Source organism: Strigops habroptila, chromosome 6 (assembly GCF_004027225.2).
Source record: "Strigops habroptila isolate Jane chromosome 6, bStrHab1.2.pri, whole genome shotgun sequence".
NCBI classification, from domain to species: domain Eukaryota; kingdom Metazoa; phylum Chordata; class Aves; order Psittaciformes; family Psittacidae; genus Strigops; species Strigops habroptila.
Genome location: NC_044282.2, coordinates 67,124,907 through 67,151,213, shown reverse-complemented (window position 1 = coordinate 67,151,213; position 26,307 = coordinate 67,124,907). Strand labels below are relative to the sequence as shown.

General features: G+C 42.7%; 3 protein-coding genes and 1 long non-coding RNA gene across 8 annotated transcripts in view; 2 read left to right on the top strand and 2 right to left on the bottom strand.

Annotated features, from left to right (window-relative positions):
• Nucleotides 1–1,484: 1,484 nt before the first annotated feature.
• On the bottom strand, nucleotides 1,485–6,697 carry PNO1 (partner of NOB1 homolog). Its single transcript, XM_030491125.1, has 7 exons — nucleotides 6,416–6,697; nucleotides 6,153–6,302; nucleotides 4,357–4,440; nucleotides 3,769–3,829; nucleotides 2,884–3,001; nucleotides 2,283–2,353; nucleotides 1,485–1,779 (listed from the first exon to the last, which is right to left on the bottom strand). The coding sequence occupies exons 1-7, from the start codon at nucleotides 6,593–6,595 to the stop codon at nucleotides 1,712–1,714; spliced, it is 732 nt and encodes a 243-aa protein (XP_030346985.1). The 5' UTR covers nucleotides 6,596–6,697; the 3' UTR covers nucleotides 1,485–1,711.
• A 13-nt stretch (nucleotides 6,698–6,710) lies between these two features.
• Nucleotides 6,711–14,799, top strand: WDR92 (WD repeat domain 92). Its single transcript, XM_030491124.1, has 8 exons — nucleotides 6,711–6,960; nucleotides 8,232–8,332; nucleotides 9,397–9,527; nucleotides 10,008–10,109; nucleotides 11,477–11,592; nucleotides 11,861–11,995; nucleotides 13,457–13,554; nucleotides 14,435–14,799. Exons 1-8 carry the CDS (start codon nucleotides 6,766–6,768, stop codon nucleotides 14,640–14,642), a joined length of 1,086 nt encoding a protein of 361 aa, XP_030346984.1. The 5' UTR covers nucleotides 6,711–6,765; the 3' UTR covers nucleotides 14,643–14,799.
• The window catches only part of C1D (C1D nuclear receptor corepressor), a 32,396-nt gene continuing 14,401 nt past the window's right edge, over nucleotides 8,313–26,307 (top strand). The window contains exon 1 of one of the 4 annotated variants that reach the window (XM_030491129.1): nucleotides 8,313–8,332. In XM_030491129.1, the coding sequence (XP_030346989.1) occupies nucleotides 8,330–8,332 (3 nt within the window). In that variant the 5' untranslated portion in view covers nucleotides 8,313–8,329. Of the gene's footprint in view, nucleotides 8,333–14,983; nucleotides 15,947–26,216; nucleotides 26,289–26,307 lie in introns of those variants that run through there. The other 3 variants (XM_030491134.1, XR_003992111.2, XM_030491130.1) reach the window with 3 other exon arrangements.
• On the bottom strand, nucleotides 20,697–26,227 carry LOC115610089. 2 transcript variants are annotated; one of them, XR_003992113.1, is made up of 3 exons: nucleotides 26,114–26,227; nucleotides 22,455–22,564; nucleotides 20,697–20,805 (listed from the first exon to the last, which is right to left on the bottom strand). It is a non-coding gene; the product is annotated as an uncharacterized LOC115610089 (long non-coding RNA). The 2 variants fall into 2 exon arrangements; XR_003992112.1 differs by lacking the exon at nucleotides 26,114–26,227 and having other exon boundaries at nucleotides 22,455–22,978.

Genomic DNA, 26,307 nt, shown 5'->3' with positions numbered 1-26,307 from the left:
ACCACTTATGTGTGTGTTTTTACTAAAGGCTTATCTGATTCTCTTTGCTAAATGTCCAAATGAGATAAAATACCTTGGTTTAAATCCTCCTAGCTTCAGAATGGTTGGGTTAAGTGAAAAGTGGTATAAAAAACACAAGCTCTAACCTTCAATGTGGAGAATTAAAGGCAGCTTCTTTCTCAAGGGAAGGTGTGAGACCTCTGCTGGTGGAATCAATCCTCTCTGTAGCAGGTACATCCTTTATGGAAGCTGCTTGCTGTTGCTTTTTGTAGGGCAGTTTTCTGGGCCTCCTGTGTGTTTCCCTCTCCCTTTCTACTGCTTTTGGTGAGTATTGGCATGCACCTGCTTTAGGATGAAGATTCGGTTACTTTTGTGTGTCCTTCTCTCACTCTCCCTTCTTATCTTTTGAGCTAATTGAGATGAATGGACAAAAGCAGCTGATGAACAGAAAATGTGCTAACCAGGTAGTGCACTTCTACCTTGAGCTGCTCAGTGGACATGCTCTCCCCTACGTAGCTCATACTGCCAAGAGCTGTACATTTAAGTAACATGGCAAGTCTTAAACCTCGTAGTAACTGAAGACTTGAATGAATCCGGCTATAATCATAGAATGCTTTGGGTTGAAGGGACCTTAACTATGGTCTAGTTCCAACCCCCTGCCATAGGCAGGGACACCTTCCACTACAGCAGGTTGCTCCAAGCCCCATCCAATGTGGCCTTGAACACTGTCAGGGATGGAGCAGCCACAGCTTCTCTGGGCAACCTGTTCAGTGTCTCACTACTATCATAGTGAAAAATTTCTTCCTAATAAAGCGCTGCACTGGAAACTTGGACACTGGGAAAAATGCTTGCTCAATTTCCTCGTGTTTTTGGTAGTTTCAATTCAGCTTCTGTTTTCATTCAAAAGCCTGAACTGAAAATGTGCTCACCAGCAAGAGACTTGGTAACAAGTCTGGCTGGCAGGGTTGGAAGGGCCCCTATTTAAGTCAAATGGGATTGTGACAGGTCTCTCATCTCTCTCTACTCTGTTCCATGCACATAGCATTTTAAGAAGGCAGAGACGCAGCACTTCCTAGTTCTTTTGTTCTAATGCACTGGCAGGTTCTTGTACCTAACTAGTAGCTCTTGGCTTCACAAGGCTGCCTTACAGACCATTTTTAAGAGAATAAAAAAATCTATATAGGTGCAGCTTCTAGGATTAAGTTCAGATATGGTATTTACCTCTCTGTCATCTTACCATTTTCATGTGGTATGTTGTTCTGTAAGTAGCAGCTTTTGACCTTTGAGTTCCAGTTGACTCCTCTTTCCAGGATGATACTGAACTGTGATGTGTGGTTATAAACATTTAACTATGCTGATTCCTTTAGGCTCAAAATGTTAAAGGCTTTCTGAAGTTCTGACAGCAGTCTCTCGATACTTTGATGTTCAGAGTCAGTAATGAAGCATGGTTTTGTCTAAGTTTAAGTAAAATCACGTACTCTCACTTCTGATAGACACAACCAGCTTAAAACGACTTTTAATAACTATACAGAAATATCAGGTGTGTTGAAACAGAGCAGCATGTCTGAAGGAAATCAGACTGCAGGAACAGTCCCAGTTTTCTTCTGGGCTTCCAAATAAAATAGAAGACTGAGTACTTCTGTAGCTCCAGGCCTCTTGTGCATACAGAAAACATGACTCCCAGTCCTTGGTGGTGCAGCTGTGCTGCAGCTCAGAACCTTTCAGCTGCTCTGCTGGCCACTGCCCTAATATTACCATAAACTTTTGATGGAGGACTTCCTGCAGAAGAAAGCACAAAGTCAGTCAGTAAACAAGATAATGTCTGTGTTATAGAAATAGATGTTTTGCTCTCATGTCTGTGTTAAGAGTAGAGTAAGCCCACAGGGGAGAAGGATGGTCAAGGTTAGCCACCACCTTGCAGTCTATTGCTGCACGTTCAGAGTTAAACTGCTGCTGTCAGTGTGGGTTGGGTTGCCCCCTTTGGCATCTCCTACACAGTGCATTCCAAATAGCCCTGCAGGGAATGCTACAAAAGATCAAAGAGCAGAAAATATCTTCCTTCTGCACCATGGAGAGGGTTTTGGAGGCTGAATCCAGGTGCTGGGCTTGCTGATTCTTCCCCAAACCTTTATCTTAAGGGCAACAAGGCAACTCCTAACAAGCTACCTGCTCCAAATGCAGGTATGGAGCACCAGGGGAGAAAGTAAGACCCCCAGAAAGCAGTTTCTCAAACTGCAAGATATATCTATATGTAAAGGAGAAGATTAGATAACAGGACTTACCTAAAATTAGATTGCAAATTGCTGTTCGTGCCATTTTAATGTTCTGAAAAGATCCCAAAATATGAATTTTTCTGTAAAAAGCAGTCAAAGCAGCAGCAGTTAATGGGGGAAAAAACCCTCTTGTTACTACATAGTTAATAAAGTTGGCAGTTAAAAGAGGAGTTGGAATATCAGTGCACTAGTGCCTTTTCTAAACTTGTAAATAGAAACAACCTCAAAATCAGAAAACCTGCAATATAAACCCTTCAAAATCCTGTTCAAAGTCCTTTTTAAAATAGATTTTTACAATTTGCAAATTTAGCAGTAGCAGCTTTAGGAGGAAAAGGTTACAGGGTCAGTGGGTTCAGCTTTGATTACTTGTAAGAAGTTGTTCTTACGTTGTGGGGCATTACTCAGTTCTAGGTGTACTGGTAACACCCATCATTCTCATAACAAAAGGTCAAATACTCAAATAGCGTTTGTTAAAAATAGCACTTAAATTATTTGACTTCCCACTGCTCTACAGCAGTTTCATAAAAGTCAGGTTAACCTTGTTCCTGGAAAAGGACATGGGTTAGTTGAGGTATTGTGCTCTGTCCAGAAGAAGTCAGTCAATACTTACGCATCAGCGAGAACGATTCGTGTCCTGGTTACATTTTCTATAGTGAATTTCGTTTTTCCACCTTTCCCTGCTATTCTCCCTATTGCTCTTGACAGATGATCACCTTTCAAAGGTTTGACTAGAACGAGAATAACATGCTCAGTGTAACAGCAGTGGTGTGCCTTTCTGTAATCCTTGCCTTGCTGGAAGCAACTCAGTCTAAGTAGCACGAAAGCAACTTAAGGTGCAATATATACGTATCTATATTCACTAATTTGACTAGAACTGAAAATTGTATCTGGTGCTATGTGTAACCATGAGGTCTCTGACCTCAGAGAGAAATTCTTATACAGAACTGCAGAGGAAGGCATTCCCTGTGTTACTAAGCAATTAATATTGAGGAAAGAAACAGCCAAAGTGCACACAGTTGGCACTGACAGAAATGAAACACATCAGATTCAGATGCTGCTCTAAATAGGACTCCAAGGAGTCCCAGTAATACATGAACTTATAGATGTTTCTGCTATCTACTTCCCACCAGCTGCTGTCAGGATATTAGGAAGCAAAAAGCCTATTTCTGTTTAAAAATCTAATGGATGCATTCACCAAAACGCTCCATTTTACCTTGAAGTTTAAAACAACATTTTACCCTGTGACAAGAGAAATCAAATCTCTCTGATAAAGTGATGTACTTTTAAGGATGAAGGTTTAAGGGGCATTGTTAGGACATCTTAGAAAAATAATAACCCTTTCAAGCCACCTGTACCCAGACAATAACTCTGTAATGAAGGTTTTCATTAACCCTGAGGATAAGTGACACAAGTGGAGCAGGGGGAAAGGAACAAAACCAACATACTTGCAGATGGTACCCACAGCTACTTGAACACCGCAGCACAAGCCACTTACCATCTGTAACTTCAAACGACTCTAGAAAAAGATCATCTAATCTGATGAGAGCAAGAGCATCCTAAAATAAAGAGATCTGTTATCAGCATGAGTGTTACAGTACCACAGCGGAGCTGAAACCTGATGTTTCCTTTATATAAACAGTCAGTATTTCTCCACTTAATGTATCAAACAGCCAGCACAGGTCTGCAGCAAGGAGCAGCCCATATGATACCACAAAGAGTGGTTTTGTTTGAGTTTTGAACAGACTGAAGGTTACAGGCTTGACTATAGCAAAATGGAGAGTCCCTTCATCTGCAGAGCACATCAGATTACTGCTTCATGCTTGCCTCTGCCAAATATGCATACTTAGCATACAGCTAAATATGTCCTCCACTTTGTAGTTTTAATTGTGTGATGGTTGAAGGTTACTTTTTTATCCTGCATTAGCTTTAGAAATTAGACTTCCACTCTAGTCACAATTTCAAACAAATTTATTTCTAGAAAACCACCTGAGGATTTTCATTTCTTACTGTAATTTTCAGGGAAGCCAAAGACATCCTGCAAGCAAACCAAGCACTCTCACAACCTAGGAGTTGGGAGACTCACCTCTACTTGAAACCCAAGGATAAATGCTTTCACAAAATCAGCTGCTTTCGTTAGAGCACTGAGATCCTTGGTCTCTTGGCAAGTCTGCAAGACAAAAAGTTATGTTTGCAAATTAAGGCTGTGCAAGTAGGATCAGAACTTGGGGGGTGTGTGGAAATCTGAGAGATACAGTCTAACCCTAAAAACCCCACATTCAGGTGACAGTGCTATGTTGTGTTTTACTGAGAGACCAGAGTAATACACTTGGTGCTTTTTAATAATGTTGATCCTCAACAAAAACAAAGCATCAACTACCACAGCCTGTGTTTGGAGGGGAGGGAAAAGAGAAGCTGCTGAACAGCCCCCCCATGCACACACACTGAGAACCCTTTTTATGGAAAAAAACCCCAAAAACAAACCACAAGCTAAACTGCACCACGGAACAGCAGAAAACCAGAGGTGGATGATGGTAGGAAACCCCAAAAGCTGTTCTAATGCCAAGATCCTACAGATGTTTTAGCAAGTGAAAAGAAACCCAGACAGGTTCAATAAAACATATGAATTAAGAGAAAGAGTAAGAAGATATTTGGTACAGGAACAAATCGATCAGACAAAGCAAGCAGCAGGGGCATTTATTTTCAGTTCATGTTTAATACTGGGCCAAAGCATTGCTCTGCCACCATGGAAAAGTTTGTGCACATCTGCATTTACAGATCCTAACAGAGACAACTTAGGAAAGAGCAGTATTTGAACCTGTATCAAGAGAAAAGCAAGGAACAATAATTAAGGTAATTACGTTAAGATCTGACATGTAAAAGCTTTTCTGAAATGTCATTTACAGCTTCCACACCATGTCAGAGAAATGACAGAAACTGATTTTAGAATTTTCAATTGTTTTATATTCCTGATAGATAGGGGCAACATTAAATGGGCTCGATCAAGAACAAAACTACCTGGCTCTGCAACCATTGCTTCGTATCAAAAAGTGGTTTTAAAATCCCAGGTTTTTCACCTGCACAGTTACTCAGTCTATCTTCAGGAGTTCCTGCTCTTCCCTTCCTTCTCCTTCAAGTTCTTTCTCTAGTTGCTACCATCAAACTTGTGGTAAGATTTTAAGGTTAGGAAGCAAAATTACTGTTGGTGTCTCTGTTTTCACTCTTACATTAGAAGATCTCATACATCACCAGTACTAATACATTAAATTGTACGTCAAAGGCACAGCATGAGCTTTGCCTATCATGCTTAGGAGCTGGTATGAATGTTCCTGAGAAAGAATAAAGAATGAGGAGCTACAAGATCTACAATTCTAAATTGGTGTCTGTATCCAGTACAACCTATTAAAGAAAAATCACAAGCTATTAAATGACTGGCCCTTATCTTCTGCCACAAACAAACGCCATTAGAAGATTTGCTGCCCCCTCAAGACACTGTTAACTCAAAATTGTCTCGTAAATAAGTATTTTGTAGCCTTAACACTGCATTCCAAAATCACGTCTAACACACAGAGTAAATTCTTGTTAATTCTGAAGCATGTGTCTCCTATGAAAACTGACACTCCCCCCATCTTATGCTGGCCCCTTTAACACTTTCAAACGTTACCTGCATTAATTACTCTCTTCTAAGCAATAACTAACAAATGTTATTTTAACCCCCAGTGAGGATTTTCTGGTTAAGTGAAACCAAGCAGTTTCCATTTTCCCCAGCTTTATCTGGGATTTAGAATGCTGCTCTAGTCTTTAACACACAGAACGAGAACCCCTACGAGAAGAGGCGCCGCGGTTCGGGTATGAGTGGGAAGCAGAAGGAGCTCTCTTTACCTTGATTTCTACGTTCCTCGTTTTCAAGTTAAACCTGATTTGCAGTTGCAAGTGCTCCACGATAGGCGTGTATATTTTCATCCAGTTCTCTTTTAACGGCGTGTACCTGTTGGCCGGCACGGGAACCTTCCGTATTTCGCCTTTTCCAACCTAGCGGGGAGAGAAGGCCGTGAGGCAAGGCGAAGACCAGGCACCGCTCCATGTGCCCGAGGGCTGACCGGCTGCCCCGCACAGGCCAGGCCGCGCTTCCCCGCCCCGCGTACCCCGAGCTCCTCAGCAGCCACGGGCGGGAATGCCGGTCTCTTGCTGGGCCGCGGCTCCGTCGTGTCCATGGCGGCCCCCGCCGCCGGCTCCTCCCCACTCGCGGCCACCCGCCGCTTCCTCCGGCTCCGCTTGGACACGACGCTGGTGAAGCCGCCGTCGCCCGCCGCCTCAGCCTCCATGGCGAGGGACGGGAGCAGCCGTTAGAGGGGCTCGCGCTCCAACCGCCTCCCGCGTGCCTCCACACCGCCTCCCGGAAGGGTACCGCCGGCTACTTCCGCTCCATGCGCCCGCCCCCTCCGGTGCCGGCGGCGGTGCGCGGCGGCAGCGGTGCGGTGCGGGGTGTGTGAGGATGTCGTCGGTGCCGTCGGGGCTGGAGCGGCCGCAGCTGGTGGCGCACGTGCAGCAGCCGCTCAGCTACACCCTGTTCGACTGCAAGTGGGTGCCCCGCAGCGCGCGCCTCCTCTGCCTGGGCAGCGCCGCGCGCGGCACCGGCGTCATCCAGCTGTACGAGCTGCGGGGCGGGCGCGTGGCGCTGCTGCGGGAGGTGAGCGGGGAGGGGGGGCGCGAGGAGCGGGCGGTGTCCAGGGAAGGGGGCTGCGGGGACCGCACCGCGGCCCTTCGGCTTGAAAGGGGCCTGTAGGAAGATGGGAGAGACTTCTAGCAGGATGAGGGGTGATGGTTTTAAACTAAAAGAGGGGAGATTCAGGCTGGACATGGGGAAAAACTCTACAATGAGGGTGGTGAAACACTGGCACAGGTTGCCCAGAGAGGTGGTGGATGCGCCATACCTGGAGACACTCCAGGCTGGATGTGGTTCTGGGCAGCCTGGTCTAGCTGAAGACGTCCCTGCTCATTGCAGAGGGGTTGGATTAGATGAGCTTTGAAGGTCCCTCCCGACCCAAACTGGTCTGTGATTCTCTGGTTCTATGATCCCTGCTGCGGGGATGAGGCCCGCCAGGCCCTGCCGCGGGGCCGCAGCGCCAGCCCGGATCCCGGTTGGGATGGGAGGCGCAGGCGCTTGTTCAGAGCTAGCGGGGAAAAAAAATAAAGGATAAACCTCGATACTGGACCCGTTTGCCTGTTGAATTTGCTGCTCCTGTAATTCATGTCGCACTAGGCTGGCGTGCGTTTGTTGGCTTGTTGTCATGGCTTGCGTTAGAGGGAACGCCAGAGGCTCTGGGCTCCCGTTGTGTTTGGTTTTGGGGGATTTGATTGTTTGGTTTTGTGGGTTTGCTTTGGGGTTTTTTGGGGGGATGGTTTGTCTTGTGGGTTTGTTGTGGTTTGGAGGAGGTGGGGGGGGGTGTTGTTATTGTTGTGGGGGTTTTTTTGATTTTTAACTCAAACTGGCCTTTGAGGATTTACTGGTTTTCGGGGGTAACAACGTCTCAGGTCCATAGAGACCTCTAAGGCACAAGCAAATAAGCTGTGGGTCTGTAGGGCCGAGGCACTGCAGGTGCATACACAATGCTGCTATGGATTAACTGCAAGAACGGCTTAATTCTCTCTGTCCTTGTGTACCCGTGGGGCTCTGGGGTCCCTCTGCGTTGTATTTGCGAATCATTAGCGAGCTGACGTGCAGGTTTGGCTTGGTTTGGTTTTTTAAGACTATTAAACTGGAGTCTCTTCTGCGCACAAAGAAATAAACACAAAGTGTATTTGCCTTTGATAGCATTTCCATTGTGTTTTACCCCAAATATCCTATGTACATGTCACCGAAATCTGTCACCCCTGGACTCTCATGGAACTGCTGCCGGGGTCTGCGGTTGTGTTGTTGTTGCACATGTGCTGACACAGAATGTATCCTTTTTTTACAAGATTGAAAAGGCTAAACCTATAAAATGTGGAACTTTTGGTGCTACATCTCTGCAGCAAAGATACTTAGCCACAGGAGATTTTGGTGGAAACCTTAACATATGGTAAGCATGGATATTCTCTGGAAGCTTTTTCATTTCATGTTGTACATGCCTGAACCGATGTTTCTGTGTGTGGCTGGCTTTTATGTAAGATGCTGTCTGTGCTGCATGTCATTGAGATCTGGTCTTCAGCTTTGCTGGCTACTGTGTTTGGACCATGTCTTTTTTGTAAGTCAACATGAATTCTGCACAGTGGTTTAATTCAGTGCTGTTCCATTGGCATCTTCTGTGCGCAGCGACAACACCTCTTAAAGTTCTGCTCGGTCCTCTTCTGAAAAGAGGCTTTGAATGGATGCATGAGTACAAACAAGGTAACCTATACAATAACCTAACCTGTGTAATAACCTAAATTTGATGTCTAGATTAAAAACAGATTTTTAATTTTGAAGCTTCAAATGTTTTTTCAGGTCCCTGAATTATTTGTATGTTTTATTTGATAATCAATTTACTTACACAAATTAAGTTATAGGGTCAGAAAGGGGTTGTTCTTTATATTGTTATTTTATTGATAATAATAGTAATAGTATCTTTCACTTGACAAAGAACTGTTGGTTCTATTTTGTTGGAATAGCAGCATGGATTAGTCACTAGCTGAAATTTAGAATAAAATTCTGAAGGATTCTCAAAGGATGGGAATCGTTGGCAAAGAACCGTGAAACCCCCAGTTGGATGCAACTTTAATTTGAAGAGCAGGAGTTAGAGCGAGGTGGGGATCAGTGAACAAAGTCATTTTGTATACTTGCTGAGGGTAAAGTTAATTGGAGTGTTTTGATCTGTGGCATGATTCATATTGAGCCCAGCATAAAAACTGGTTCTTGCTGTGGTGAATCCCACAACTGCCTTTACAAACAGGGAAGTCCAGAACTGAGCAAAAACATTTGGACCAGTCTAAAGCAGTAGCCAAAGAAGGAATCAGAGACTCATGGTTTTTAGTGGTGATACCCATATTTTGTACCCACTGTTAATCTGAGTTTATATAATTTGTGCTCAATTTCCTCTCATTTTTATACAAATCCCGAGTGTCAAGGAAAATGCTGTATTATCTGTTCTTTTTCTTTCTTGCCTAGGAATTTAGAAGCTCCTGAAATACCAGTGTATTCTGTGAAAGGTCATAAGGAAATCATAAACAGTATAGATGGTGTAGGTGGCTTAGGAATTGGGGAAGGTGCACCAGAAATTGTCACTGGCAGTCGAGATGGTGAGTTAGTGAACTCTGAAAGTCTTTTCAGTTGCTCTGAGAACTCTGATGGCAGGGCATAGTCTGCCATCTGAACTAGTTACAAACCTGTTGCAACTAGTTCCCAGTTCTTCCTATGCTGTCCTATGAATCTTGCTTGGGACAAATTTCCTCTTAATTCTTTTAGAAGCTGCAGATAAGCAAAAGAGACTGTTGTCACTGAGACAGTAAGAATACAATGTAGAATAAATGCAAAATGTTAGCTAGAGAAAATACGTCTTTAACCAACACTTTTGCTTTATTTTTTTGTTTGTTGGTTTTGGTTTTTGGTTGGTTGGTTTTTTTGAATCCACTAAATGCAGTCAGGCTTTCTGGAATTGAAAGAGAGAGATGCTCCTGTGTTTTGAATGATCAGGCTGAAAAGCAAAGGCCTTCCCTGGGAAGACGAACGCAATGTGTCAGTGTATCCATAACACAAAATCCGTTGTCCTTCTTTCCCAGGAACTGTGAAGGTGTGGGACCCGAGACAGAAAGATACACCCGTTGCTAATATGGAACCTGTGCAGGGGGAGAGCAAAAGAGACTGCTGGACTGTAGCATTTGGTAACGTATCAGACTATAACCATTCCTTCCTCTAATATGACTGTGCTTTGATGATTATCAAAGCATTTCAGGATGTTATGGAATAGCTTTTTTTTTTTTGGTATGGGCACATAAGTAGCACATTTTGCTTTTCAGCATTGTTGAATTTATATGTTTTTAAATTTTTATTACTTTTTTCCCAAAAGAAGCTGATTTTGTGGTAGTTGGGTTTTGGGCTCATTCTCCTATCACCTTTGGTCATAGTCTGTGGTTGGACTCAATGATCTTGAAGGTCTTTTCCAACCCAGCTGGTTCTATGATTTCACTGACAAGCTGTGCAAGCTTTATTTCTATGCCTAGGAATGTAAAAACAGTATCTCCAGCTGCATGGTCCTGAAGGAACGTAAATGTTGCAGCGCACAGGGAACCAATCGCTGTTGCACAGTAGTTTCAACTATCAAACATTAAAGCATTGATATAAGAGAAGATCTATGAAGCTAAGAGCTAAAGACAACAGCGATGCTTTATCTGTGCTCTGTATTTTTCTTCTGGAGAGAACAAGCTGCTTGTGTCCTACACCAGCTGGTGTTTCTGGATTAGCTCCATTTTTGCCTCCAGAGTCAGGGAGTAAGTTTTACAAACTGCTAATAAGTGCATGGATTATAATTACAAAATTGATAGTAAGGACACGACATTCCCTGGCAAGAAGGTGCAACTCTAATGCTCACTGCTGTTGATATCTTTGTCTTCTGCTTTGATGAATGGAGAAAAAAGTGCAGTCATGTTTTCTTCAATTTATTTTGAGTTACTGAAGCTTGAGCCAGGGCCAGGTTCATCTTGAACTACGTGCTCTGGGCTAACTTCTGTCAGACACTGATGTGTTTCCTTGATCCTGTCAGCTGAGAGTTTTTGCTTGCAGGCTTCTGCATTTGTCTAGTGATGCCATGGTAACACCCAGGGCTTCTCAACAAGTCTGTGTCTGCACTAATAGCTCATGCTTTAGAGGCTGGCTAAGGAACTGCTGAACCACTTTCTGCTCCGGTGCCATGGTGCTGTCTGGGGAGCATGGCTTAGAGCAGATAAAGATTTAAAAGAAGGAATGTATTTATGTAGGTGTACAAGTGCAGAAGTTTGTGTGGTTTAGGCAGTACTTGGCAAGGGGAACAAGAATTTTGTTCATATTTTAAAAGAAACAGGCTGCCAGGTTTGAAGCTATATTTTTCTCTGCCTTTCAGGTTTGAAAACGAGCCAGTTCATTAAATCTTAGTATCCCCAATAGTAATATTTTTCTGACATAACTGTAAGTTGAAATTGCAGGTTTAAGAGGTCTGAAGTTTGCAGACTAAAGAAGGTTCCTGTATTCTGATGAATTCTTTCTCTGTGTCCAGGCAATGCTTACAATCAAGAGGAACGTGTTGTATGTGCTGGATACGACAATGGGGATATTAAATTGTTTGACTTAAAAACCATGTCACTAAGATGGGAGACCAACATAAAGAATGGGGTAAGGAAACCATAAAAATATATTTCATCGTCCTATGCAGGTTCAGCAAATTGTACCCCTCAAATTTTTGGTCTGGATAGCATGGGGTATTTTTCTGTGGATTCATGTTTTCAGGTGATTATTATTTCCAAATTGGTGATGTTGGCATTGTAAAAATAACCAATGATTAATATATATTTACAAATAGCATAACTACCCTACCCCCCAACCCCCTTTTTTTAGCAGTGGCTAAACTTCAAGGCTGAATGTATTTTTTTTATATTTCCAGGTTTGCAGTGTGGAGTTTGACAGAAAAGATGTAAATATGAACAAGCTGGTGGCCACGTCACTTGAGGGAAAATTCCATGTTTTCGATATGAGAACTCAGCATCCAACCAAAGGTTTTGCTTCTGTTTCAGAGAAGGTATGGGGAGACAGGATTTCTTAATAAGAGATAAACATTTTGAGTATCTGCTGTTGAAGAACTACAAGTCTAAAACTATTGTCTTTAATAATGCCCCTGTGATAGGCACAAGCTGTGTGGCAGCGTGGTTAGTGTGGCCCCTAATGCAGCAGTGAAAGGGCTCCTGTGCATCAGCTGCCAGCGCTCACCCAGGTTTCCTCCCTTTTATAACCTGATACTTGGGCATCTCCGGGTTCTGTTGCAGTTGCACCTCTGTGCACTCAGCTCTGCCCCTAATCTGGGAGTCATGTTTATTGGAGGCCATATTAAATTGTGATGAGCATGCAGATTCAAATCTTAAAATATATCCCCCCAAAACATGAGCCCTCTGCAAGCACTGTTATCCCTGCAGTCGCTAGAGCTCATATGAGACACAGAAATCATTGTTTTTCTTCAGAACCAAGCATTTTTGGATTGGGATATTGAGGGTGAGTGAAAGAATATATTGGAGAGACTTAGTGGCCTGCAGGCTGTTAAATATGGAGAACTCTTATAACCTTTTTCCTCCATCTGTGACCACTGCATTGGTTAGTTTAAGTTCTTTATAAAACAGGGCGTTTTTTGTTGTGGTGGGATTTCTTTTGTTGTTTTGTTTTGTGAACACAATCTAGTGATAATAAATCTGGAGAAAAGGGTCTTTTCTGGTGAAGTTCTCCAGAATGCCTAAAATAGACAAAGGTGAATTTCACCTTAACATCTTTAACATTTTCCATACCACCATTCAAAGCAGATAAGATGTTGGAAGTGCTTTCATTAGATAACACAAAAGTATTTACTGAATTAGTGTTTGTGATAATCAAAATGTGAAAATGGCATTTCTTTCATTCACTGCATTTAAGCTTTTGCTTTTGGACATGTGCAGACAGATATGCATGAAGTCAGAGTATGTGTGTTGGGTTTTTCCCCTAAGTGATTTCTGTTGCTATGTGATCTTGCTGTGCCCTGGCTAAGATGTAAATTGGAATTGTAGATTATTTGCAGTATATTCACTTCCAGTAATGATTTTAAGAGATGTCACAGAGTGAAATTAACCTTGTGGTGTCTGTGTCCCCTAAGAGCCTGGCAATCCTGTAGTTCCAGAGCAGTTCCAAAAGACATGCTTACACAGCCAATTTACTTCTCCCTACCCTTGTCTATGTGGCCAGTCCCGAAGAAGCTGACGTATTAGTGAGTGGTGGCCTTGGTAGGAATGCTGCCTTATCCCTGTGGAAGACCAGGGTGTGTTGGAGGCCTGACTTGGCTTCTCCTGTGTGGGAACTGGCCGCTCCTGTGGCAGCAGGTCTCAAGGCCAGCAGAAGGGAAGGTACCTCAGGATGGATGTTCCAGTATCCATGAGAAGGCCAGGTTCTCTTCATATAAGTGATTGCCATTTGAATTGCATCTGTAAATCACTTCTATACAACACTGATTTTTCTTTATTAGGTGCAAAAATCTACCATCTGGCAGGTTCGGCACTTACCACAGAACAGAGATATATTTATGACAAGTGGAGGAGCTGGGAGCCTTCATCTCTGGAAATAGTAAGTGATCACTCTCCAGCCGGCAACAAGGGGAATAAGAAACCAGCCATTTAACGTGTTAAGAAAGAATCTTCCTAAAAATGCCAAGTTAGGGTCATGCTTCCAACCTCAGAATATCTAGTTAAAATTATTGCTTACAAATGCAGTAGAAATGGTAATTTTGGGGTCAGTACTTGATCTGGAATGTTGAATTAATCCCTAAAAGATTGTGACAACAGCACAGGTGAATTTTACCCTTGACAGTTTTCTTAATATAATGAAGATCTAATTATATCCTTGGTTAACAAGGTGATAAATGGAAGAAAATTGAGTTCTAAAAATTGAGTTCTTAAAATTCTCACATGGTAGGAGTTATGTCTGAGAAGAACATTAAAAGCCTGGACTTCTAATGATTCTTATGTTTACGTCTTCTTACATTACATGGCAAGATAATTCAGTCATCCTAAATGCAGTGAAATAGGTGTGCTGTTTCAGAGGGATAGCTGAGATAAAATTTTCTTGCCTGTGGCAAAAGCCAAACAGTTGAAAAATGAAGGGCTATAGGAGAGAACTGTCAGGATTCAATTCAAATGAGGCTTCCTGCCTCGTTTTTTCTTTCATGAAATATTTACTAAGTATGCAGTGTGGGTATAGCTGGATGTGAGCAACATGGTGTAGTGGAAGGTGTCCTTGCCCATAGCAAGGGGGTTGGAACTAGATCATCTTTAAGGTCTCTTCCAACCCAAACCATTCTGTGATTCTGTGATTATTCATTATTATTAAGACATTTATTTGCCTTATCTATAGAACAGAGGAAACCCTTCTTTTGAAAATAAAGAGGATAATGATGTGTTTGTATCAGTGAATTCTAAGTGCAAGTTTTTGTTTTCCTTATTGCCAGTGAGTACCCAGCCCAGCGCTCGAAGAAGGATTCTGAAGGAGCAGAGATGGGGGTGGCAGGTTCTGTCAGTCTCTTGCAGAATGTGACTCTGTCAACGCAGCCTATTTCTAGCCTAGACTGGAGCCCTGACAAAAAGGGACTGTGTGTTTGTGGTGCCTTCGACCAGACTCTGCGGGTACTGATAGTTACAAAGCTTAACAAAGTTTGACAGGAAAACTTGAATTTCTGAAGAGAAAGCAGAATAGTCTGCAGCCTGTAAATATGGGAGGGAGAACCCTCCTCTTCCTAATTTAATTTCTCCCTTATTAAAACTGGATTAAAGAAATAGAAACCAGATCTTTCTATTGAAAGTTGAGATATATGCAGTGAGAGTTGTCTGACTTATTGTGCCGCAATGACTTGAAGTTGCCTGGGCACAAAGCTTGTACCTTGTAGAAATGTGAATTTACCTTTAGAATAAAAGGTGCCTTTGTGTTAGCTCAACCTGTGATTTCAGAAATCACTTTAAATTGTTTGTGTTCAGTTTAATCACAGTGCAAATCTGTTCACACTTGTTAAATAGTTTGGCTTTTTTATATATAGTATTGTCCATATGCATTCATGCTATGGAAACTGCTATATACTCCATCACAGAAACTCTTTGTGTTATTGGCTATATTAATTAGAGCATTTGTTAGATGACTTAGTTTCTATACTGTATGAAAGAATCCTATAATGAATGCTGAAATATTCAGGTTTAATGGATTAAGCTTTTTATTGAAGATCATATTGAAATTAAAGTGTTGAGCAAAATGCACCGTTTTATTATTTGAGTTTGGTTTTGTAACAAGTTTTTATGTTCCGTTGTTTTTATATCTGTTTACAACTTGGTATTCTGCAAATAAAATTATACAGAGTGTTGTCTTGATATGAACAGAAAGTATATTATTCAAACATCCAGAGCTTTAGAGAAGGAATGTGCTTGTATAAGTTTACAAGAACAGTGTGCAGTACTTAGACAAAACTTATTTTACAGCAAAAGTCACTAAAACTTGCCTCCATCAGGAAAAACTTTAGAAGGTAGCCTATCTTTTTTTTTAATGGATTCAGTATTTCTTCAAAACCTGATGTCACAGAGGAGCTTTGTTACCATAGTTTCACCTGAACTTCACTTTGTAATTCCCCCTCTCTCCAATGTGTTTCTTTTCTGATTTTTACCAGTGTGTGCTGCTGCCAGTTCTTTTTAGCAGGCACATACAGCTACTGTCCTCCATTTGTGGATGTATGGTGAGGGCTTTCTGAATTTCGGTAAGCTCTAATGATTTCACTTGTCACATCTTTGTCTGGTATTAGATTTCTGCTGACCTATGCAAGTTTCAGGTAAAAGTATTTCACTTTTTCTGAAACCAGATTGTGATGGGAAAATGTTGGCTTTGTCCAGATTAACAACAAAAAAACCCCTGTGGGGCCATTTGCAAAGAAGCTCTGTTTTCTTCGACTTTGGAATGAGGAATTCTTATCTGACAAGTTCAGGTGAGTTGTATTAATCCTAACCTAGGGACTGCTCCTGAAAACTAGAGGCTGGTTTGCAGAGAGGTGCTAAAGCCTTATGTCTTTTCTGGTCCTGCCACCAACTGGCGTCCAAGCAAGGTGCAGGAGGAAGAGGAAACGGCCAAATACTATCTGTTGAAGTAGGGAAGCAGTGTGGAAGCCAGAGACTACTGAAAGTAGAAGGGGAACCTGGGCTGAAAGGAGAGGTGAGGAGCTGTAGCAGGAAGGTGACACTATGGCTGGGATGAGATAGTGAGAGATGGCAAACATGCAGGCCTGGTACTAAGTGATGTCCTCAGGCAGCATGCTGGGGAATAGCTCTGAAACCTTTACCAAAGCTATCTGCCTCTTCAGTTTGCTGGGGATTGCTGAGTCCTCTACTGCAGCAAGTCCCATATTAGAAGGTAGGGCAGGTCTAAAAGGTCCAAATGTGCTGATGGATTCAAACTGGACCTTGCTATACTTCTATGCTACTACAGCATTACAGTTATTTATAATAAGAAATCACAGCTTCCCAAAATGTAGAAGCACAGCCCCTCCAAATAACAGCTTGTGCCAGAAAAATTATATTGGGAGAGCTTAATCACAAAAGGAAAATGGGATGCAAATTTGCCTGGGTATTGTCAATCACCTCTGCTTTGGAAAGCATGAAGTGACAAACTTTGGACTGAGAGATTTTAGACTTCTCTCATCTAAGATTCCACATAAATACAAGTGAGATTAAATTGTCCTTACTAACTCCTGGGTATCTTAATTGATTAAACCAGCTAAGGAGAAAGAGAGCAGCCACCTGTGGGTAGAAAAGGCTCACAGGCTATTAAACCTTAAATCTTTTGGAATGGAGAAATCATTAATGCCTGTGTAGCAGAGCAGGGCCAGCAGGAAAATTGCAATTGACCATAAACTCAAAGTGTCTCTGGAAGTCCTCGGTTTTAGTAGGTTACTGATCCTCAGCTCTAGTCTCCCTTCAAATTTAGTCTTCTATCTCGGGGATGAAAGCATAGTAGCCAATAGTAATAAACTGGGAGGTATATGAAACTGCTACAAAAGCTTACTTGCAGTAAAGCAGCCCTTAGGTTTGACTAGTGGGAATCTGTTTCCCTGTGACGGAGGCATATTGCTTGGCAGCTTGACACAGCGAAGGTGCCCCAGCACAGCCAGAGCTATGGGGATGCCCTGGTGAGGGGGGTTCCCAGTGCTGTGAGCTGGCTCCAAAGCTGCTGAGCCCAGAATTTCAAGATCCCTGAGCTAATGAGAACTGACCATCTGTCAAGAGCGTGCTGTGCTAACCTCTGGTGCAGGTGTACGTGCAAGTTGAAATTTGGCTTGGCAAGCAAGTGACAGGTTATGTAGCATGTTAGATGTACAGAGGCCTGCAAGTGCTCTTTCAAGGGATGTGGGCTACATATTTGGTGGAAGGCAAAGATTTATGAGATCCAGCTGTCTTCCTTAAGACTTGACGGTTTGCTTTCAAGTGTAATATTTAGTATATGATTTTTTTTGACACAAGTAATCCCATCTGCTTGTGTGCATAGTGTAATGCTGAGAGCATATTCTGAAATAATTTTAAATGTTGTCCCTCTTCGGGTGCATCCCAGCAGGAGGGAATAGGGGGAACGAAATCTTAGCTGCAGCTTTGAAAATCTGGGAGTGTGGAGTTCAAAGAATCAATTCAAGTGCTTTGAGTCTAAAATGCACTGTTCAAAGATGGCCCCCATTAGCTTTGTGCTGTAAATAAAGTATATTCCCCAAAAGGTATGTGAGGCAGTGGAAATCTGTGGAAATACGGTTTCTTTGTGAGTCAAGCACAGAGTAAGGGCAGAAAAAGCTCTCAGTATAGGTACCTGTGAGGGAAAACAAAGAATTCTTGAGTGCAGGACTGAGCTCTTGGTGGTATTTTTATTATGTACTTGGCCTGCAGCAAAAATACCTGTTAGATCAACAACTCCAGGGAGAGCCCGTAGTGAGCCTACATGATGGTGATACAAATTAGAGCAAGAATTAACAAACAACACTTCTTAAAGCTCCATGGACCTCAAAAAGCTGAAGTGTCTGGGTACTTAATTTGGGGATTCATTTTACTTGTTTTGAAAATCAAGGAATGCATTTCCCTCATGAGTAGTTGGTTTGATGAAAATACATGATGGTTTGCATAGCAGAAGTTTGCAAAAAGCAAAGAGAGCAGGAGGGAAGCACGGGTGAAGGGTCGTGCTGCCCTTGTTCAGGAAGGGCAGGCGGCTGTATCTGTGTACCTAGGAAATGAAAGACAGTTACTGGCTGGAGAAGAAAGCTGTTGCTAGTGCCTGTACTATGCTGCATCTCCTCACCAGATTGGATTTCTGCTTCTCCCAGGCTAAACAAGAAACTTAAGCAGACCAAAAGCTGCCTGTGGCAGCCTAGCCTGCTCTATTTATAGTCCTTTCCCCTCTTGCTCAAGACTGACACCTTGCCTCTGTCCCCTGCAGAAGTGTGTTCTAAATAAAATCATAATGCCCAGGGCCAAATCCTCTCTGACACAGCGCGGAGGAGCACTCTGGAAAACCCCTGCCTTGCCCAGGGCCAGGGAATGGAATGTGCTACTGAGTTTAGTGGCTCTACTGTGAGTGACCACATTCAACAAGTATATCTGCTTGGCAGCTACTGCTTGTTTCCTGTGCAAACCACCCCTGTTTATGGGCATGACTGCAGCCAGAATATAGGTACGTGTGACACAACTGTGGTGGTGGTTTGGTTTTTACCAGGTGTTGCCCAAATTCCCAGCTATTACAAATCAGGTTTTTTTTCTTTCACTTCAATATAGTGAAATATTTGACACTCACTGTTGGTACGAGCCCTTGGAGATTACAGCCCTGCAAGGTAACTGTGCAGGTAGTTTGTATTTGGCAATTGTCAGTGAAAAGGCAGGGAAGTTTTGCAGGATCCTGCAGCAAAGGGGATCACAACAGAGTATCTTTTCCCTATAATACTCTTCAGTGTTACACTCTTTACTAGTTGTTCTGGACCAGCTAGCAACTAGTCCAGTAACTTGCTGGTGTGATTCAGTAAATGCTATAGCATGAGCAGGAGCTGTTCCTAATAGGCCGCCTGTGTGTGGCAGCCCTGCTTTGGAGACCAGCTCCATTGAACAGTGTGGTCACAAGCTATGCCAATTGGTCTCTGAAACAGAGAACAAGCCTGTTTAGCTTAGTAGTACAGCTATAGCCTCTGGGACAGATGTGTCTGCTACAGTTTTCTCTACTTCCAAAAGATCTTCTTTCCTCCTGCCTGTACTCCTCTGCCTCCACAATGGTAGTAAATCTTCAGTCACCATCTCCAGACCTGGGAATGTGCAGAGAGAGCTGAGCTGCAGAACCATGTGAAGGTACCTGTAAGTTCACTCCTCTATTGAGTGTGGCAGTAAAAACAGTCTGTGCAGAAGGCACAAATTAGGGTTCCCATCCCAGACCAATGGCTTCTCGCTCTCTTGTCAATGTGCAAGAGGCCACCCAAGGTTGCCAGCCTCTCAGGGTACTTCCTGATCAGAACGTAACACCCTGACCTTCTTAAGCATGGCAGCGAAGCTGAAAGTTTTTCATCACTATGAAAAGCCCATCAGCAACATAAATAATACAAGCACAGGCAAGCTCTCCTGGGTTGCTTGGGATTTTAAGGCTATGAAACATTTAAGACATTCTCTGAAGCCAGAGGATGTGTGGGTTGCAGAAGGCATTAAGGCCCTCAGAACTGCACAGCAATTGAGACCCGATGGGACCTTTTTGTGTGTCAGTGATTCAGAAACAGTAGCTCAGCCTGATTACCAGCTTACATTGTATCAGTTGCCCACTGTTTGACTGTTCCAGTCTTGCAGTTAAAACTACTTTCTTTCAAGTAAATTACTGGTTAAGTCTACAAGTCCCCACTGCTTCCAGATCCTTCTCTTACAAGCGGAGGCTGCTTACGTGAAAATCCACCACGGACAATACTTGTGTTTTGTAAAATATCGAGGACCTGATTTTTTGTGTGAACATTTCCGTCAGCATAGAAATGCTGCTTTATCCTCACTTTGCACAGATGTGAATAACTACCTGTGGCACAAAGCCTTAAGTTGTTCTTATTTGTAGATTTGCTGGGAGCACTAAAGGAGCTTCACCCTCTTGCCCTCTTCCTTATGTCACAGCATAATAAAACCATACACCTCTTACACTACAGTTGTAGCTTCTCTGGCTCTGGTTGGGGCACCTCTCCTGTGAAGGCAGGCTGAGAGAGTTGGGCTTGTTCAGTGTGGAGAACAGAAGGCTTCAGGAGACCTTGCAGCAGCTTCCAGTACCTAAAGGGTGCCTACAAGAAATCTGAGAGGGACTTTTTACAAGGGACTAAAAGGGTAGTGACAGGACAAGGGGGAATGGCTTTATGCTGACAGAGGGGAGATTTAGATTCGATATAAGGAAGAAATTCTTTACCATGAGGGTGGTGAGACACTGGCACAGGTTGCCCAGAGAAGCTGTGGCTGCCGTGTTCCTGGCAGTGTTCAAGGCCAGGCCGGACACAGGGGCTTGGAGCAACCTGCTCTAGTGGAAGGTGTCCCTGCCCATGGCAGGGGATTGGAACTAAATGAGCTTTAGGGGTCCCTTCCAACCCAAACCATTCTGTGATTATGCTGGGATGTTGCTCCAGCCCATCCTGCATCTGTCTGCCAGAAATAATCCAACACTAGTGATGTCCTCTGTGTAGTAAAGGCTTTTCCTTCCTAATCTCTTAAATTTTTGTCTTTTATTTATTGTTTAAGATTTCTGAGACAGAGACAATCTTCTTAGGAGTATTTCCAGCTTGGAGCACTGTGAGCCTCAGGTTTCTAGGCAGCACTGCAGTAACAAAGAAAAGTACCAATAAAAGGTAAGTGCAACTAATCGAATCTGTTCAGTTCAGTTGCATCCCATGCTAAACCTTTCATTTTCTGAGTCATCAATCTTCCTGCAGAGATGACAGAATCTCTCCTTTGTGATTTTTTCTGGCATATCTAAACCAGGCGGGACTTTGTGGCCTGTTCAGCAGATGTGGGGGATAGACCCTGCTGCCTTACAGAAGTGCGCAGTGGCATGGGCCCGTGGCATCTTCATATCCGGCAGGGTTTTCCCTTCCTGACATTCACATTCCCTTCCTCCCACATCCTGCTGTTGTAGAGCGTATGAGAAACGTAAGAGCAGCCATACTGGGTTAGACCAAAGAGCCTTCCAGTCTCGTAGCCTGCCTCTTCAGGGGCCATGTCCAGATAAATAAATGTAAAAAACCCCTTTTAAATTACAATTGCAATTTGCATCCTAAGTTTAATTTACTCCTAAAGTTGTCCTAAGGTTCCCACTAAAATGAAGTTGGAGTATGAAATACATGGTTCTATTGAATTTATGCACAGAAGCTAATAAGTAAGAATGGTGGAATGCTAATGCATTTAGAAACAAACCTCAGCTTCTAATACAATTTACTTCCACAATCATAGTGAGTGAGACAGCTATAAAAAATTACAGCTTTACATACTAATTGGAAGAAATGCAATCTTAAAACAGTATCAGAACAAATACTCTACACATGGTAGATTGCTTTCAATTTATTTCTACAGTTTCCATATATAAATGCATATAACCTAATAGATATATCTACATTCAGCAAATAAAGCTATGTATGTAAAGTAACCAGATATGGTGCCCAGCACTTCACCACATCCTGTCATTTAATCTAGTTGGCATGAACACAAGCCCTTTTGATCTGTACTAACTATCTTTATCTCAGTGTAGATCTCACCCTCCCTATCTGTTATGTCAAAAAAGCTTTAATCAGAGGGTTTAAGCTAGTCTTATTGAATTATATTATTTTTCCTCCCTAAAACAAAGCTACATCAAGCTCAGTTTCCTTTTTCCATGTACTTTCACATCTGTATTTTGATTAGAAATGTTATATTTTCAAAAGGGAAAAGAGTCTGTTTAGTAGGTTTAAAGCCCTTCTAATTTAATTTGAGTGCAGAAAAAAAAAGACATTTCCAGAGCACTTTTTAACTGAAAGGTGAGTCTAAGTTCACTTGGGCTTATGCTGCCACATATGCTGTCCCCAAATCCAGCAAACTGCATCACAAGATGGAAGATTCTGGAGGTTACTCTTCTTTTCCACTGTCCTAAGTGTCACTGCTACAGGCTTTTTAGTTCCTGAAGATGTGAGACATTCCTGTGAGTTAGCCTCAAGACTCTATTCCTCTTCTTACCCTATCTAGTGGCAGGACACAAACCTGGCAGCCAGATATCTTGGGCTCTCATTCTGGACTCACCATCTGCCTTGTAATAAATCACCGTAAAATCTCTGTTCCCGCCCTGCCTCCCTGCTCCCTGCATATATCTGGTCTCTGCAGAATACAGGCAGAGGCATAAGTTACAATAAATATGCCATTGAGCCAGGAAGCTGCCAGTAACTGTCCTTTTGTGAATGTCTGTCTTCTGACATACCAAAGGAAACATCAGATACTCACCCCTCTTCCACTGAGTGGCAAGTGCACGTAGGCAGGCAGGTACTGGTCAGCACATGGGTGTTCATGCTTCAGCTTACTCCTGCTACACCCTCTTCTGGTAACTTGCTGGTCTGCCCCCACATCACAGTGAAATCTATTAATTACACTGCAAAGAAACAGGCCTCACAATCACAAAATGCCTATCTCAGAAACGCCCAGTGTGGCTGAGGTCCTTCGGACACAAATGTACTACGTACACTACTGCCTCCCAAACTGGTCTGTTCACTCTGACCTGGAATTTTAAAAGGTACTGTCTCATAGTCTGCTTTTTAATGATCTTGGCCATAACTTGACTTCAAACATACCTGGCCAGGAACTGTTGTGAAATGCTCTGCAGCTCAGGTAACACTGGTGCAGACTAACTCACTCCTGAAATAGTTTCAAATGTGATGTTGCTCAAGTTTAGACAAATACATTTTAAATGCAGGCTACAGACAGACCAGAGGTAACACAAAATTCCTCTGTTTAGTTTCAAGACAACGTAGCTGTACTCTCACTGATTTGATCTCATTTAAGTCTGCATTGGTTTAGCATTTTCAGCATGGTTGCTGAATCTCTAGAGGTTTAAGACAGAGGCTGACGGAATAAAAGGGAATGTTTTCTGTGCTTGGATGTACTGGCTTTCCAGTAATTGCCAGAAAGGGCTTATATAAGGTGGACACCTGATAAAAGTGTCTACTTAGACAGGCTGAATTATTTAATGAAATATCTCTGCTGCTCTCATTAAGACTCACATTAAGGCTCACATTAAGGCCAAAAAGAGCGATTAGTGTCAGAAGAAGCCGGACTTGCAGACAAAGCAATTCTATTGCCTCATTTTCTCCCTTAGGATGACTATAGATGCCTATTACAACCACCTTTTGCTTTTGGTCTGATTTTAGTGTCTGTATTTTTATGCTGCCAATGATTTATTAACCCTTTTGTTGCAAGCAGGTTCTAGCAACCTTCTTTGTATTCACAGCAGATTCACAGAGGAAGAATCTAGGCTTTTTTTTATCTTCTATCTAAAGCATCTTCAAAAGCTTTTTCAGTGGCATTGTTCCTGGGAGTTGGAGTTGCCACAGCTGATCTGTAAGTCAGGCTGTGGTGCTCTGCATCACCCAAGCTGTAGGGTATAATGATTCCAGTGGGGTCCAGACTACAGGATTTGGCTTCCACATCTACTCCGCAAAGAACACTGACTCTGCATGAGTCAATATATAGAATGTACAATGAATAAGTATCTTATAATAATAACAACAAAGGAGTAATTACATTAAGGATGCCTGGCACTTTGACTACTTTGGGGAAAATATTCAGGATTGTTTTCTGTTATTTTGGGAATGATAGAGGAAAATCAACAATCATTCATAGGCCTCTCAAATGAAGTGGCTTCTATTAAATACCAGATGGCAGTAGAGCTTTTCTTGGATAGATTTTTTTCACAGATATCCATACATAAAATCATAATATATTTTCAGAGTGGCACCAAGACAAAACAATTGAATTATATGAACTGTATCTCAATCAAGTTTTGGCTGGGATAAATGTAAATCCTTAACTCCTCACTCTCTGCTCTTGAAAACCGAACAAGCAATGCAGCCATTTTAAGCAAAAAGGGAATACTTATATACCTAGAGTGAACTGCCTCAAGAAATTCCAAGGCTTTCGGCACTCAGTATAGGAACTCCGGTTAACTGAACAGGAGTATAAATCTGTATTAGTTTGGAGCCAGAAGCCAATCTATAACAAACGTAAACCACTAGAAGGAGACAGAGAGCCACACTGTACGATCATGAAATTCTCCGAGTACAACCTGTACTGCATTAATGCTCTACGTGGTTACAATCTTCTACAAACAGAGTTCGCTGATTCTGAACATTGATCTGCATGTGTCACATTTTCCTTTGATCTTGTAATTGAAACAAAATATTTGGTTTAGGAAATAAGACTCTGGCAGAAATGTCTACCTAACATTTGGTAAATCAATTAGTCTATTAATCAACTTCCCTCTCTGTATTTCCCAACCTGTGACATGTGAATACTGAGGTAAGAATGAACTAAACATATGTCAAGTGTTCCGAGGTCCTTATAAACACTTGGAGCACTGAAAGTGCAAAGTATTGTTTTCTTTAGGAGTGCATGTCTCGCTATTTCTCTGCTTCCCTTCAGGCTGTTGCATTTCTTTATGTTTTGAAACAAACAATCTCTCCTAAATTCCCTTTAACCTACAGTGCATAATTCTGTAGCTGTTCTAGTAAAAATGAACAAGAAAAAATAATTAAGACTGTGTTTTTTGAAAATAAGAAATGGTTATGAAAATTCATTGAAACATTTTATTATTACACTAAAATATAACAGACAATAAGGGTATCACTCCCTAACCCAGACGTTCTACTATCCATATGTGCATCCCACATACAGCTGACTCTTAAAGAATCCCCTTGTTTGCTGCTTTCATCAACGCTCTGTTATGAAAAAAATATTTGTATTATTTTTGCAGCTATTTTTGGTTGAGACTGAAACCCTAAACCTCTACATCTCCAGGAGGAAAAGGAGATGACAAGATGTAAACAAGTAACTGCTCCATCTGAAGATCTTTAGATATGCTTCTAACTGGGAGTAGGGAGACTCTCATTTGCAGTTCATACTGATTTAATTAGAAGAGACATAAGATAGCACTCAGATGTAAACCAACTTATTAAAAGGAAGCTTACTTTTGCAATTATTTTGAATTGCATTGAAGGCACAGGGAAATGCACTCAAGGTAGATAAAACCCCAAACTTGTAGTCCTGCTCTCCCTATGAATACGTTCTTCCCCCTTCTCCAGCCTTGACCTCGTCCTTCTTCAGACTGGGCCTGTTTTCCTCTAGAAACCCTGATGCCGAGTAAGCCAGCTCTGCACACTCCCTCCAGGCAGCTAGCCACAATTTAATCAGCCACATGCGCTCCTGCATAACCTGTAGTTGAGAACAGGCCCTCTTCAACCACACTGAAAAGTTCCAGTGATCCTATCTTAATCTGCCTTGGAGGGGAGAGGCTGCAGATTTGACTTACAATAAGCTTCAGCTGTAGGTCTGAACAGAAGGGAGGTGAAAGAGGTCCTTGGCTAGTAATACCAATACTTTTGATGTGGATGCTGACTTCTGTTTTACTATTTATCAGAATGTAAATCTGTAAAATGCGGATCTTATCTTTGGGAGCCACAGCTGTGTTTGTGCAGTCTTCCACTCAGCAACCTCTTGCAGTGCAGAAGTACTAATCCACTGCATTTTGAACCCATATTTATTTGCTGAAATATTGAGGAGAAACACAGTAGAAATTACAACCAATAATGCTGTTAGAAGCCAACTCTCCTTCGAGGACTAAGTGAAGATGTGCCATCTGTCAGAACTGCTGCCGTCCCGCTGGGGTGCCTCCCTGTAAACCGGGATCTCTAGCGCTAAAGGACCACCTCTAAAACCATTTTGTGCGTTCCTTTTCCCAGGAAGCAATTGGAAGCGTTTGGGAAGAGCTGGGACACGCCGGCTGTTTACCACCTCCACCTAAACGAGCTGCCTGCCGAAAAGCACGTTTTCCGCCTTAAAAGAGCGGGCCCGATTTTTGCTGTTACCGGCAGAAGTGGCTGTCACCACCTCACCTGGCCCGCCACCGGTGTTCCGGCCGCACGCGGTGACCACCGTCCCGTCCCGCCCCTTCCCGTTTCCAGGGGCCGCGGCACACGCGTGCTGCAACGCCCGGCGGCGCCGGCAGTGACGTCACCGCCGCGCGCCGGAGGAGGCCCCGCCCGCTCGTCGCTCTCCGCCAGCCCGGAGGTAAGAGCGGCTCCTTCCC